We start from the raw sequence: 12,712 nt of genomic DNA on the forward strand, positions 1-12,712 counted from the left end.
TGCCCCGTACCCCCAAGTGACCCCAAGAAGACCCCCTTGGGCAGAACTGGGGCCCTCTCTGCTTTCTTCCACCTCCCCAACCCTGGCTGAATTCAGCGCCACTTTTCTCTGAGGGCCACTGGCAGTCAAGCCAGGCCTGGATCCACGCCAGGTCCACTAGCAGCCAGCAGAAATCATAGACAGCTCCCATCCCCAGCCTGTTTGGGGACTTGGATAAATAACTACTCTTATTCAAAGACAAAAAAAAATCTAATGGAAAATATGCCCCAAATGTTTAACTATATTTGGTGCAAGAAGAGCTGCCCCTAGATGCCTACAAGTCATCAGATTTTTCTTTATTTTTCTGACAAAGTTGTCTAATGTACCCCTTTGAGTTGCGCCATCACCCCCTACCCCATCCCCAAACAGGCACTGTATCCTGGCCAGCCCAAGGAAAAATCTTAGTCCAGTGTTGGTGTCCTGTGGTTCCTCACAGCACAACAGCCTTTCAAGGTTACTGTTAGCACCACTAGAGAGAGATGAAGCCCAGAGGAAGGGGGAACTTGCCTGGTGCCACACAGCACCCCCTCAGAAGGAATGTGAACTAGAATGGGCTGCTTCCCCATGGAGCCCCCCTCACCCTCTACTCAGGGGACCAGCTATCCTCCAAGTCTATATGGGGAGAGTACACGGGAAGAGCAGAAGCTCCCAGGCCAGCAGGGTTGAGGAACATGTATGGGTGAGCTGGGAGAAGCCTCAGAGGTCATCATATCTGGCTTCCTCTCCCATGGCAGGTGAGGGAGGGGGTCCTTTCCAAGTCCCAGTAATGTCCTATCTTCCTATCACCACATCCTGCTCTCTAGCACATTCTGGGGTCCTTAACCATGTGGGTTTCATAACTCCTAGTTCTAAATAACACTCTGAGAACTTTCATGCTGAAAGAAGGTTCTTTTCCCAAACTATTTTCCCTTCATCTACACTAATAATAATCTTTTTAAAGGTGCCAAAGGAGCTCTGGTCAGACTGAGTGTAGGACGATGGCTTGGAAATGGTGCCTGTATTTTTGCTGGAGCAGGACGAGGGCAAGGAGGTGAGAAGTTGTCATTGTGCCCCGGGAAAGACAGGCAAGGTGTTCTCCAGCTCCTCTCTGAGAGGATGCCCTCCTGGGGACCCTGTGCCTTCCTGGAGCACTCAGCACAGGCAGAGCCTTTCCACAGGCACGGATTCTCTCAGCTCCTACCAGCAATCCCAGCCAAAACCCTTTAAAAAATTTTTTTAATGTTTATTTATTTTTGAGAGAGACAGACAGAGAGACAGAGTGTGCAAGGGAGGGAAGGCAGAGAGAGACACACACAGAATCCAAAACAAGCTTCAGGCTCTGAGCTGTCAGCACAGAGCCCGACACAGGGCTCAAACCCACATACCATGAGATCATGACCCAAGCTGAAGTCAGACGCTTAACCATCTAAGCCACCCAGGCGACCCATTCCTAGCTGCATCCCTTATGCAGGCAGAGCATGAGCTATTGGTCCCATCTTCCAGAAAGGGAAACTGAGGCTCAGAGAGCCCAGTGCCACACAGACCTCCATTCCAGGCCCTCTAGAGCATAAGCTGTCGTTAGTGGAGAGCCACTAGAGTGGTACTCATCTTTTTTTGTACCTGAGCTTCTCCAAAGGGCAATCACTGAGCCCTCTCTGCCTCAGTTTCTTTACCTCTAAAATGGGATAAGAGTTGGAGCTCTTCCTTCAAGGCTAATGCTAAAACCAAAATTCAACCTCATGTTGAAGCGTATCTATGTCATGCCTAGTATTGCACTCCCTGCTAGAAATGAGAACGAGTAACACAGGTCTTCATGCTCAAGAAGCTCGCTTTGGGTTCAAGGAAGACCTCTGAAAAGGAGCAAGAGTTGTTTTACATGTCCCAATGGCTAACTCTCTCCTTGGTCTTTCTCCATAGAAAGCAAGGCTCTGGTTCCAGAGTCCCCACAGTTGCTGCAGCCAGCTATGGGAAGTGGCTGGAATGCTCAGATGCTGGGGCAGAATCCCAAGGAAGAGTGGCACCAGCCTCCCAGAATGGCTGAAGGGGAGCATCTGGTCATCTCTCCAGCTGACAGGCTCTCAGGCCGGGGTGAGAGACCTAAGGCTGGGGGGACTGAACACTGTGGAGGGCTGCCCAGCACCCGGACAGTGTGACCACACATTCCACTATCAGGTCAGAACTTCAAAATTACTCAATTAGGAAGCCCAAACCACCACTATAGTAGGCTCTGGCGGGACCTGACAGGAAAGGTATGGATGGGGGGCAGGGAGGAAGAAACTGGAGGCTAGTTTCCAGATAAAATACAGGATGACCCATTAAATTTGAATTTCAAATAAACAGCTAATGTTTTTTAGTCTAAGTATTCCCCATGCAATATGTGAGCTAGGCAGAATCTGTCTTTTGAGGAACCACCCTTAGAAATCCTCATTTTCCTTCCCAAATACCCCTGCTTGTGTGCCTTTCCTTCCTACCTCCTCCCTGTCTTCAATTCCCCCACTGCATCTGATTTCATCTTCTGGCCTCTTTCAACGCTTCCCTGGCCAGCACACAATTATATCCTGTGTCCCAACCCCATGGGCACTGACCTCTGCTAATCAAGAAGGCTCCCCTCAGGGGGCGCCTGGGTGGCTCAGTTGGTTGAGTGTCCAACTTAGGCTCAGGTCAAGATCTCACAGTTCGTGGGTTCAAGCCCTGCGTCGGGCTCTGTGCTGACAGCTTGGAGGCTGGAGCCTGCTTCAGATTCTGTGTCTCCATGTCTCTCTGCCCCTCCCCTGCTCACACTCGTGTGTGTGTGTGTGTGTGTGTGTGTGTGTGTGTGTGTGTGTGTGTGTCTCAAAATCAACATAATTAAAAAAAAAAAAAAGAAGGCCCTCCTCAGGGGGCACCTGGGTGGCTCAGTTGGTTAAGCCTCCAATTCTTGATTTCGGCTCAAGTCATGATCCTAGGGTTTGTGAGTTCAAGCTCCATGTCCAACTTTGCACTGACAGCATGGAGCCTACTTGGGATTCTCTTTCTCCTCTCTCTGTTCCTCCCCTGCTCTCTCTCTCTCACACAAAATAAACAAACATTAAAAAAAAAAAAAAAAGGATTCCCCTCAGACCTGCTATGTGACCTTGGCCCAGAAGCCTCAGCTCCTTGGGCCTAATTCTTCTACTGTTCTACCGAGGCACTGTGTCATAGTGCAGGTGGTCAAACCAAGCTCTGAGAAAACAAATCCCTTAGGGACTGTCAGTGGGTCACCTGCCCTGTACTCTTAACCAGCGGATCCCCTCTGCTTTCTGTTTGACATCCTGAGGGTTCTATTTAAGATCACATTGGAAGAAGGAATTCTACTCCATAGGGAAAAAAGTCTAGAAACCAATGGACTATATCGCTCTGAGGTCCCTTCCTGCTCCAACACTGGGATTCAATATTCCAGCATGAACTGAGGGCACCGAGGGCCTAAGGGGCTCTTTCCTTCAGGTGTTCCAGCGCACTCCCTCAGGGGCTTGCTGCAGGGCCTGCTGTACTGCGGTTTCTAGTCTGTGCCCCATGGCTCTGGGATTCCCCGGAGGGCCCTCAGGGCTCCTACAAATGCTTCATTTCATTCTTACAAGTTTAATGAATGAAAAACAATCCAAGACTGCAACCCCCCCATTTTCAAAAGGCTAAGAGTATCCAGACACATCATTTTTCTCAGCGAACAGTTTACAATAAACAAATGTTATAAATGTAAATGTTAAGGAAAAGGGCAGGGAAAACGAATATGCATTGTGTCTACTGTGGGTCAAATACTAGGCTAGGTCTTTTACACGTGTCATTTCTTTAATCCTCACAGTAATTTTTCCGAGATAGGCATCTTTATGCCCATTTTGCAGATGAAGAAACAGAAGCTCAGAGAGATTAGGTGACTGCCTCAAGGTTGCACAGCCAGTAAATGGCAGGGCTAGGATTCAAACTTGGCTCTGACTGATACCAGAGAATCCTTTTTTCCAATATACCATGATAGAGCTATAAAACAAGATAAGTTTTCTTGTGTGGTTCAAAAATGGGTCAGCAAGCAGCAGCACTAGATAATTTCTCAAATGTTTTGTCCAGCTTTTCTGGAAAAGTATACTAAGTGACCATTTTGAAGACCAACACATAATGGTTGTAGACATTCTGCTATGTTTGATTTTTTTTTAAGTCTCGACATGCCTCATAATTTAGTGCAAATCAGCCTCAGTTTTCCTAATTAAGCCAACCCCCCAAATTGTCTGGGGTGGGCTGTAAAAGGATGTATTTCTGGCACGTAAAACATTTTGTCCCACGGGCTGAGTCATCCTGGTGGCTCCTCCCCTCTGCCCCCAGATGTTCCATCCTGGTCAGGGCTGGGACCACCACAGTGTAGGCGTGTGCACTTGGGGCGGGGGGATCCCAGTGGGACAGTGGGAGGATGGGGAGGAGTGGTTCCTTACCCAAGTTGGGGTCATATTCGCTGATAAACCTCCTGGTCAGAAACTTCACGGTCAGAGCTGCATGAAACAAAAAGAAGCGGGCTCAGTCATCCCCTGCTGTGTCTGGCTGGGGGCCTAGAGGTTGCTCCCCTCATTTTAGGGAGGCCTTATCTAGTCTCTGTGACTCCTGGCTGACACTAAGCTCAGCTCTCTGGGGGAATGGGTCTGGGAGCTGGGGAGCTGGTTTGAGAAGCTAAGAAGAAACCAGAAATATAGGGAACTATGTCCCACTGGTTGCATCCTGGCATTTTTTTTTAATGGCAAGAAAAACCATGAGACGCAAGCTTAAGGGGTGTTTTTAAAGACTCAAACTGAGGGTTCCAGGACCCACTCAACCAGTTACCTAAGGGTCACCCTGATAAGACCCAAACTGAAGGGAGACATCCTCCACCCTGGTCAAGTCGTGACAATTCTGCAATGTGTGGCATTTATTCAAGTTTTGGCTATAAACCAAAGACTAAGAGCTAAGTTGATCAGTCTGCGATCCTGGGGGGAGTATGAACACCCATGTCTTAAGTAAACACATTCTAGTCCTTGGTCCCCTACGTCTCAAGTCTTGGCTCCATGTAGGGCCTCCACACTCATCATGGGTATCCCAAAGAATGGAAAACCTAAAATGAAGTTCTCCCCAGGTTGAATTCATTAATTCAGAATTTAATGACATAAAGCCCCAGGGCCAGTCAACTATTATGCCGGATTCTTAAAAAGTAATGTGATCTTTGAAAGAAAATCCTTAAAATTCTTTCCCAAGATTCCTTACAGTGTCACTTTGCAAACTAATACCTAGGGAATACATACTTTAAAATTCAAATTCCTTTATTCATGCAGTCACTGAACTGTACCAGTGACAGAGCTACAGACACAATTTGATTTTCTAAAGGAAAAGGGCAAATTTTTTCTGTAGGGAAACATGATTCAGAGTCCCCTCTCTGAGTCAGGGGTCTGGTTTCAAAAGTGGAGAGTAGGATCCCAGTGAGTCTGGACGAACACTCTAGGGAAGGAAACTCAGAGCTAACTGGGCCCATGTTGGCCAGTCACTAATGGCTGTAACTGGAAAACAGCCCTGGGACTGTATGTAGCAGGGCAGAGGGGTGAAACCCTTTTCTGGGTCTCTGCCTATGGTGACACCCTCACCCTAACCCACCTGGGCTTCCCCTGGGTGAGAGCTGACAGGAGTGGTTAAGCCAGAGTTCAGTGTTGGCAGAAATGATCTCAGGGCCAACCCAAGATCTTGGTTCACCAAGAACAAGTCCCAGATACCTGGGATGGTAGTCCAGTGAGTTTCCAGAAAGTCAAGAAAGGGGTCTACCTTGAAAAATACGTTTGATAAGAATGCACACTTTGTTCCAGAATCACATGGAATTGGGGTGGCCCCTCCCTGGGAAATCCATAGTCAGTGACCTCTACCATCTCCCTACATCCCCAGTCTAAATTGAGGAATAGCAAGGCTGTAACTAAGCTCCTAGGGGCCTGGACTGGAGCTAGCGCCTAACATGTCCCTGCGGTGTTAGTCACCAGGGCCAACTGCTGGCCCCAGGGAGAGGAGACGGAAATCGGTGAACAGCAAGGGAGAGATCAGCAGAGGAACTGGAGACACAGATATAGGCAGAGAGGAGAGACAACTAGTGTCCGAGACACAGAGGGAAAGACAGATGAGAGATAGAGGAGCTAAGAACAAAATAGAGAGAGAACCAAGCAACACAGAAACTGAAGCAAAGAAGAAAATCACTTGAGTATCACTCAACCCACCTGGGTGCAGGAAGCCCCAAAGCCAGTGGGGCATTCTGCCTGCAAACAAGTCCACACCGTCCACACCTGCTCCCCGTCTCTCAGGTCCTCGCCCAACACCTTTTCCACCCCGCCACCAAACTCACCAGACTTGCCCGCCCCGCGACGTCCCAGGATGGCCAGGTTGACCTCGAGGGGCGCGCTCTGCGATCCGCTACCCACGCGGGGTTTCCCGAATACCGAGGACATGGCGACGCTGAGAAGAACGCGGTGCTCTGCCGAAGGGCCCCGAGCCACGTGCCCGCCTGTTGGGGCCCTGGGGAGCGAGCCGCGGGCTCCTTTCACACTCGAGGGCTCGCGCCCGTCGATGTCCGCGCGCCGGCCCGGCGTCTAGAGCGGAGCCGGCTGCGTTCCCACGGCCCCGCCCAGCGGGGCGGGAGGAGGAGCCCGAGGAGGACTGCGGGCGGGGCCGCCCCGAGAGCCGCCAAACTCCTTGTAAGGGCTGCGGGAGCCCCCCGCGGGGCACGCTCACCCCACGGTCTGCGCTGGGAGGGAGCTCTGGCCAGTCCGGCAGCCCACAGTAGGGCTCCGCCTGGAAGGCGGAGCGCCATCACGGCTCAGAGTGTCCCCGGACCTGCAGGGAAGGACCAGGACCGGAGAGAGAGGGATTCGGGGAAGAGGGAGAGAGGGGAGGAGGTTACCAACCTTCTCTGACCCTCCGTGCAGTCTCTTCCCACCTGCAAGAAAACCCACTCCTTCCTTTGTTCTACCCAGCTGGCCCCGCCTCTTCCTCCTGGAAGCCTGCCGAGTTCAATTCCCAGCCTTGCCCTTTTCTCTAGGTCCAGTCACAGCCAGCGCGGCCTTGGCACACAACTTCCCCCAACTACATCACCCTGCTCTTCAGTGGGGGACTCTCAGGCATCACTGCAAACTCCAGGCAGAACCTTGACTTTTGGGAAGGGGAAGAGACTTCCTTACTAACATTTCATGGTCAATATGTATCCAGCTTCAAGAAACCTAACTTATCCTGGATTACTATTTTCTCCCTGATGGGAGCTACTGAGTTGCATGTGTTTGTGGCCTAGTGTGTAAACGGAGCATTTTATTTATCCTAAAAGTGGCACTCTCTAATGCCTATAATGACTTTAGGATTGATGGATGAGCCTGGTAGGGATCACTTGTCATTTCTTTGGGGACCCAGGGTAAATCCAATCATGATGGAAACAGAGCAAAGGGCCTACATGGGGAATCTAATGTCAGCTCTTTCACTAGGTGACCTTGGGCAAGTCATCTCACTTCTTTGAGCGTTGGAGTCCCCATCTATAGTACTAAAGGAAGGGGAAAAGAAAGCCAAAATCCCATTATGTGATTCAAGCTTAAGACAAGGACAGTGGTCAGCTCTTAGTTCTAGGTCTGAGTACTTTCTAGAACCAGGTGGAGCCTCTCTTTTGTAATATACTCCAGGGTAGAGTGGGAAAGGACATAAGAGTCTCAGAAACCTCTCACTACAGCCCTTCTCCCTCCAACCCTACATCCCCAATTCCCTCTCCTTTCCCCAGTTAACCTACCCACCCTGGTGGAAAAGAAACCATGGAAAGCCAGATCAGCAGGCAGAGTCTGGCATCAGAGCCTGACAGTAATAACTTTTCAACTAGGAAGGAAAATTCTTTCCCAGGATAGGACATAAATACTGACTCAGCCTAATTGTATTTATAGGAGATAATGGTAATCCAGCTGTGTTAAAACTGTTCAGGTGTTGGGAAAAATAATTGTTGAGATTAAACCCTCAGGTCAGAATCATTCACAGAGCTATGCTTAAGGGTTTTCCTTTGAGTTGTAGGTGGAGAAAAAGTGGGAGCCAAGTTCCAGCCACCTCCCTGTGCTGGCCCCAGTCTTGAGAGGACAGACTGGTTCTGGAGGGGTCTATGGGAAGAGAACCAATCTCATCAGAGAACTGCTGGAGAGAGGGCAAGCTGTGGATTCCCACAGGCCCAACTGAGTATAAACTTGGGCTCTGTTAGGTCCTTTCCTGTGATACTGGGAAAGTTACTTTCCTTTAAAATTCAGACCAACCAGTAGATGGGAACTGTAAGGAGCAGTTTCCAGGTTGGTGTGTGAATGCTAACCATCTCAGCTATAGTTAGAAGGGACTGTCTTTAGAGGAAGTGAGCCCCCCAACATTGAAGGCAACCAAGGGGAAGACCACTTCCATGAGGTGTTGTAAGGAGACTCCATCATGACTTGCAAGATGGGACTTGCAAACTCTCATCTTGGTCAGAGACTATTTGAACAAGTTGCCAGCTGGTTACTCAGCACTCAGCTGTGACTGATAAGTGCCCCAAGTCTGCCCCTCCTATGAGGCTTGGGAAGAAGAGTGCCAGCCTTACAACTGCAACCAGTCCCTTTCCCCATCCTCGGGCTCCTCCTCTGTAGCTGCTTGTTCACTCATTGCACTTGTTCACCATTGTACTTCTGGACCAGAAAGGCCTTTGGAATGAGCCACTTACTGTCAGACCGTGGAATAAGCTACTTTGCCTCCTGGGCTTTGGTTCCTCATCTTTAAAATAGGGATAATATTAAGCATTAGATGAGATAACATGAAAACGTCCCACCCAGAGCTTGGCCTATGGCCCACAAAAGCAAAATATAGTTTACTTTACTCCCCCGCACATGAATAGCACATACGTCTCACCCATCTACCGAGAAGCCACAACTGTTTAGCAACCAGAAGTTTGGACACTGAAAGTCAAACTAGCCAGGGCAAACTAGACTGACCCTCCTTATCCCCTACCCCCAAACTGTGAGGCTCTTGTAAGGGGCCCTCAGGTACTCAAAATGACCTTGCCTAGCAATGGACCTGGAGCATGTGTTCAACAGATGTCTCTGGAGAGAATGAGTAGGACATGTACAGGTCAGGACAGGTAGGGCCTGTGAAGATTTCCAGACACCATGTCCTACCCTTGCCATCCACTCCCAGGAGCCATTCCACATAAAGCTAAGCTTTTGGGACCCCTTTGTGATGTCACTTTGTTCCCTGGAGGAACAATATAACAAACACTTCTGTGATTGTTCAATGATAAATTCAGATGTCAAAGCTAAACAGAATTGGGCGCCTGGGTGGCTCATTTGATTAAGCTTCGGACTTGGGCTCAGGTCATGATCTTCTGGTTGGTGAGTTCACACCCTGCGTCGGGCTCTGTGCTGACAGCAAGCTCAGAGCCTGGAACCTGCTTCAGATTCTGTGTCCCCCTCTCTCTCTGCCCCTCCCCTGCTTGTGCGCTCGCTCTCTCTCTCTCTCTCTCTCTCTCTCTCAAAAATAAACATTAAAAAAAAAAGCTAAACAGAACCTTAGAAGTCATATCCAAGCTCCATTTCACAGATGAAGAACTAAGGCCCAGAGAGGTTAGGCAGCTTTTGCAAGTCAGTGGTAGTACCAGCATTAGAGCCTGGCAGGAATCCTGACTCCTACTCCGCTGCTCTTCCTCAGGCTCAGGCAAGTTTCTCATTACCCTGTGTGCAGAAACACTGCCATGGGTGGCAAGGCCAGGGGTCCATCACTGGGCTCGGGGCATCTTGTGTCTTCTTTATCGGACTGCAGGCTCTTTTGGGACTGGGGTTGTGTCTCTTCCGTCACACTCAGGACCCCCACTTAGCTTAGGGCCCAGAAGTCCACTTAACAGAACCCTTACTATGTGCCACAGGTATTGTGGATAGAGAGATGAACAAGGCTGTGTGTGCTCTGGAAAGGCTCAGAGTCTGACACAGACATAGAGTCCCCCTTTCCTTGTCCCCACCCTGAACCTCACACAGTATGGGGGTACAAAGCGGAGAGACAGTTTGGTGTGAGGTCGGGCAGGGCCTGGGAACTCTGTGGGCTGCCCACAGCCAGGACAGTTCCTCATCCTCTCCAAGTCCCAGAGGGACGCTCACTGTCTGGCAAAGGAAACTCTCACCAGCTGCAGACAACACCCCACTGGGGCCTTGGGAGCGGCGGCAAAGGGCTGATCCTCAGGCCAGCCTTAGAACCATGAACCCCTGCCTTGAATGCCCCCCTCCTCACTGCCTGGCTGCTGAGGCCAGAGCGGGGTGTGTCCACAGTGCCCCAACCCCCTGAAGCCAGAGGGGGACTACTGAAAAACTGGGACTGGGAGCCAGCTTCAGTCAGGAAGGGTTGTGCTCCTTCCACTCCTCTCAGCAGCGGGCCAGCCAGTGGCTCTACCTGTTGTGTCTCCCAGTTACCAGGTGCCTGGAATTGACCATTTGAGAGGGAACGGTGACCCCTGGCCCTTAAGTTGGGTCTGGCAGGAGGCAGCTGTTTCCCTCCTCTAAGAAAAGGAGGCCTGGGGTCAGCGGACAGGGTTCATAACAAGGAAGAGCCTATGCCATCTGTAGGCCTCCCTTTCCTCATCTGCGAAATGGCAACAGCTGCCACTTTCTCCCTACCCCTGAGGCCACCAGCAAGGATAGAATCAGGACTGGGCACCACCGAGTCCACTTTCCTCCAAGAGGGCGACTGTCAGGCTTTCAGCCAATGTCTGGCTTCAGAGAAGGAGGGAGGCTCGCAGAGGGCCCTGGATTGTATTTGTGAGGACTCCTGCCCACCCCTCTATCTCCTCCTACTCTTCCTGTCTGGTCCCTGGGGCAGAGTGTCCCGGATATTTCTGGCTGCCTCCTCCAGGCCTTTGGCTTCCCAGGCTCACACAAGTGGCCCCCATATCCCTGCCCTGCTTTGATGGAGTGAACTCGGTGGGAGTTCCCTGGCAGAAGAGGCACATTTTCCTTGCCTGCAAATTCATACATGAGGATCTGTGCGTGTGTGTGTGTGTGTGTGTCCTAGTAGCGAGAGAAGTTCCCCTGCCCCCTCCCAACTCCGGCTTTGTCACTGTGAGCCACTCCAACTTCCTGAAGAAAGCTTGTAGTTGAACATGTCCTGAATGGCAGACACCATCCTACACAGGTCTGGGCCTTGGTTTCCCCAACTGGAAAATAAGGTGGCAGAAGAAAATAATCACTAAGCTCTCTTCCACCTGACATTTTGGAACCCAAAGTCTTAGCTGATCATCCAAGGAAGTTCTTTGCAGTGGGGAAAATGCCCTAGGGTGAGCAGGAGGAGGCTTGGGACTGTCTGCTCCAAGGTACAGGATCATGGCCAATTCTCTTCTTGGTCCTCCACTGTAAATGAAGGGGTTAAACCATATGAGCCTGAAGTTCCTTCCAATTGTGACCTCCTGGCAAGAGGCGAATACCCTGCATTTGTAGCACAGAAAGGCAGCAGAGCCCAGTAGTCAGGGGAACACTCTACAATCAGACTGGCTGGAAGCCAGTCCCAGCTCTGCCACTCTCTAGCCATGTGACCTTGGGCATGTGACTGAACTGTTGGTGCCTTAGTCTCTTCATCTATGAAATATAAACACGTGGTGTTTCTATAAGCAATACATGTTTAATATCTATTAAATGAGGGGAAATAAGAGTATCTATTCATAGGATTATTGCAGGGACAACAGGAGTCAAAGTACTTACCAAAGTGCTTGACATATGGTGCAAATTAAGTGTTAACTATTACTATTTCAAGAACCCTTCCCTTCCCATCTATACTTACCATCCTCTCATCAGCCCCACTTACCTTTTCCCAAGGTCCAGAGCTACACAGCAACGGAGGGATGAGTGGGAAGTAGACATCAGCTTCCCATTCCCAGCCCAAGTCAAGGAGTACTTCGACATTCAGAGGTTTGAAGGACGCTCACCTGCTACACTCCCATTTTTACAGAGAATGAAGTAAAGGCTGAAAAGGAGATCGAACCAGCCCAGAGTCAGGGCCGGAGGTGCAGGCTAAATTGGAACCTGCTCCGGACCCCGGCCTGGTGCACTCTGCTTTACCTCCACCTTCCCCTCCAGGGTCCAAGAATCTCTGCTACCCGCCGACCCAATGGGGGTAGACTAGGTATTAATCCTGTCCTTGCTTCTTCCAGCTGAATGACCTTGGACAAGTCATGTAAATTCTCTGAGCTCCATTTTAAACACTTTATAGATATTGTCCCAATTACCATGAGGTAGGTGTTCTTATTGGTCACACTCCGAGGACACAAGGCAGAGTTGGAGTACTTGTACAAGAGCATAAGCCGCTTTAGTACAGGTTAAATGAGGGTATCTTCGTAAGCAGCCCTCACAATGCCCCGCTTGCATTACGTGAATATGTGGTCATTTTTTGTTTCCATTTCCCACACGGAAGTGAGTGACCCTGCAGGGCTTCCGATGCCCTCGGGCGCGCAGCCATCCAGCCTGCGGGCCACCATATCACATGAGCCCTACTATCTTTAGCCAGGGAGATATTTATATCCCCCGGAAAGTTTTCCGCTCTGTGGGGGGAGCCCCAGAGACGGTGGCCGCTGAATCGAGGCCCCCAGCGGCGGCCCCCCGCCCGACCGGCTCGCCATGCCGCGGGCCCCAGAGGCTCCCCCGGTGCAGGTGTGGGTGGGCGGCCAGCTCTTCCA

General features: G+C 50.5%; 2 protein-coding genes across 4 annotated transcripts in view; one reads left to right on the forward strand and one right to left on the reverse strand.

Annotated features, from left to right (window-relative positions):
- RASL12 (RAS like family 12) overlaps positions 1 to 11,980 on the reverse strand; it is an 18,088-nt gene extending 6,108 nt beyond the window's left edge. The window contains exons 1-3 of one of the 2 annotated variants that reach the window (XM_029951503.1): positions 11,966 to 11,980; positions 6,368 to 6,537; positions 4,455 to 4,511 (exon numbers count right to left, since the gene is read on the reverse strand). In XM_029951503.1, the coding sequence (XP_029807363.1) occupies positions 4,455 to 4,511; positions 6,368 to 6,470 (160 nt within the window). In that variant the 5' untranslated portion in view covers positions 6,471 to 6,537; positions 11,966 to 11,980. Of the gene's footprint in view, positions 1 to 4,454; positions 4,512 to 6,367; positions 6,983 to 11,965 lie in introns of those variants that run through there. The other variant, XM_029951504.1, reaches the window with a different exon arrangement.
- A 498-nt stretch (positions 11,981 to 12,478) lies between these two features.
- KBTBD13 (kelch repeat and BTB domain containing 13) overlaps positions 12,479 to 12,712 on the forward strand; it is a 3,078-nt gene continuing 2,844 nt past the window's right edge. For both annotated transcript variants that reach the window (XR_003913153.1, XM_029951502.1), the window contains exon 1: positions 12,479 to 12,712. This exon is cut by the window's right edge. Coding sequence is in view for 1 of the 2 variants with exons in the window: in XM_029951502.1 (XP_029807362.1) it covers positions 12,654 to 12,712 (59 nt within the window). In the remaining variant the exon portion in view is untranslated.

This window comes from Suricata suricatta, chromosome 9 (genome assembly GCF_006229205.1).
Source record: "Suricata suricatta isolate VVHF042 chromosome 9, meerkat_22Aug2017_6uvM2_HiC, whole genome shotgun sequence".
In the NCBI taxonomy this organism is placed as follows: domain Eukaryota; kingdom Metazoa; phylum Chordata; class Mammalia; order Carnivora; family Herpestidae; genus Suricata; species Suricata suricatta.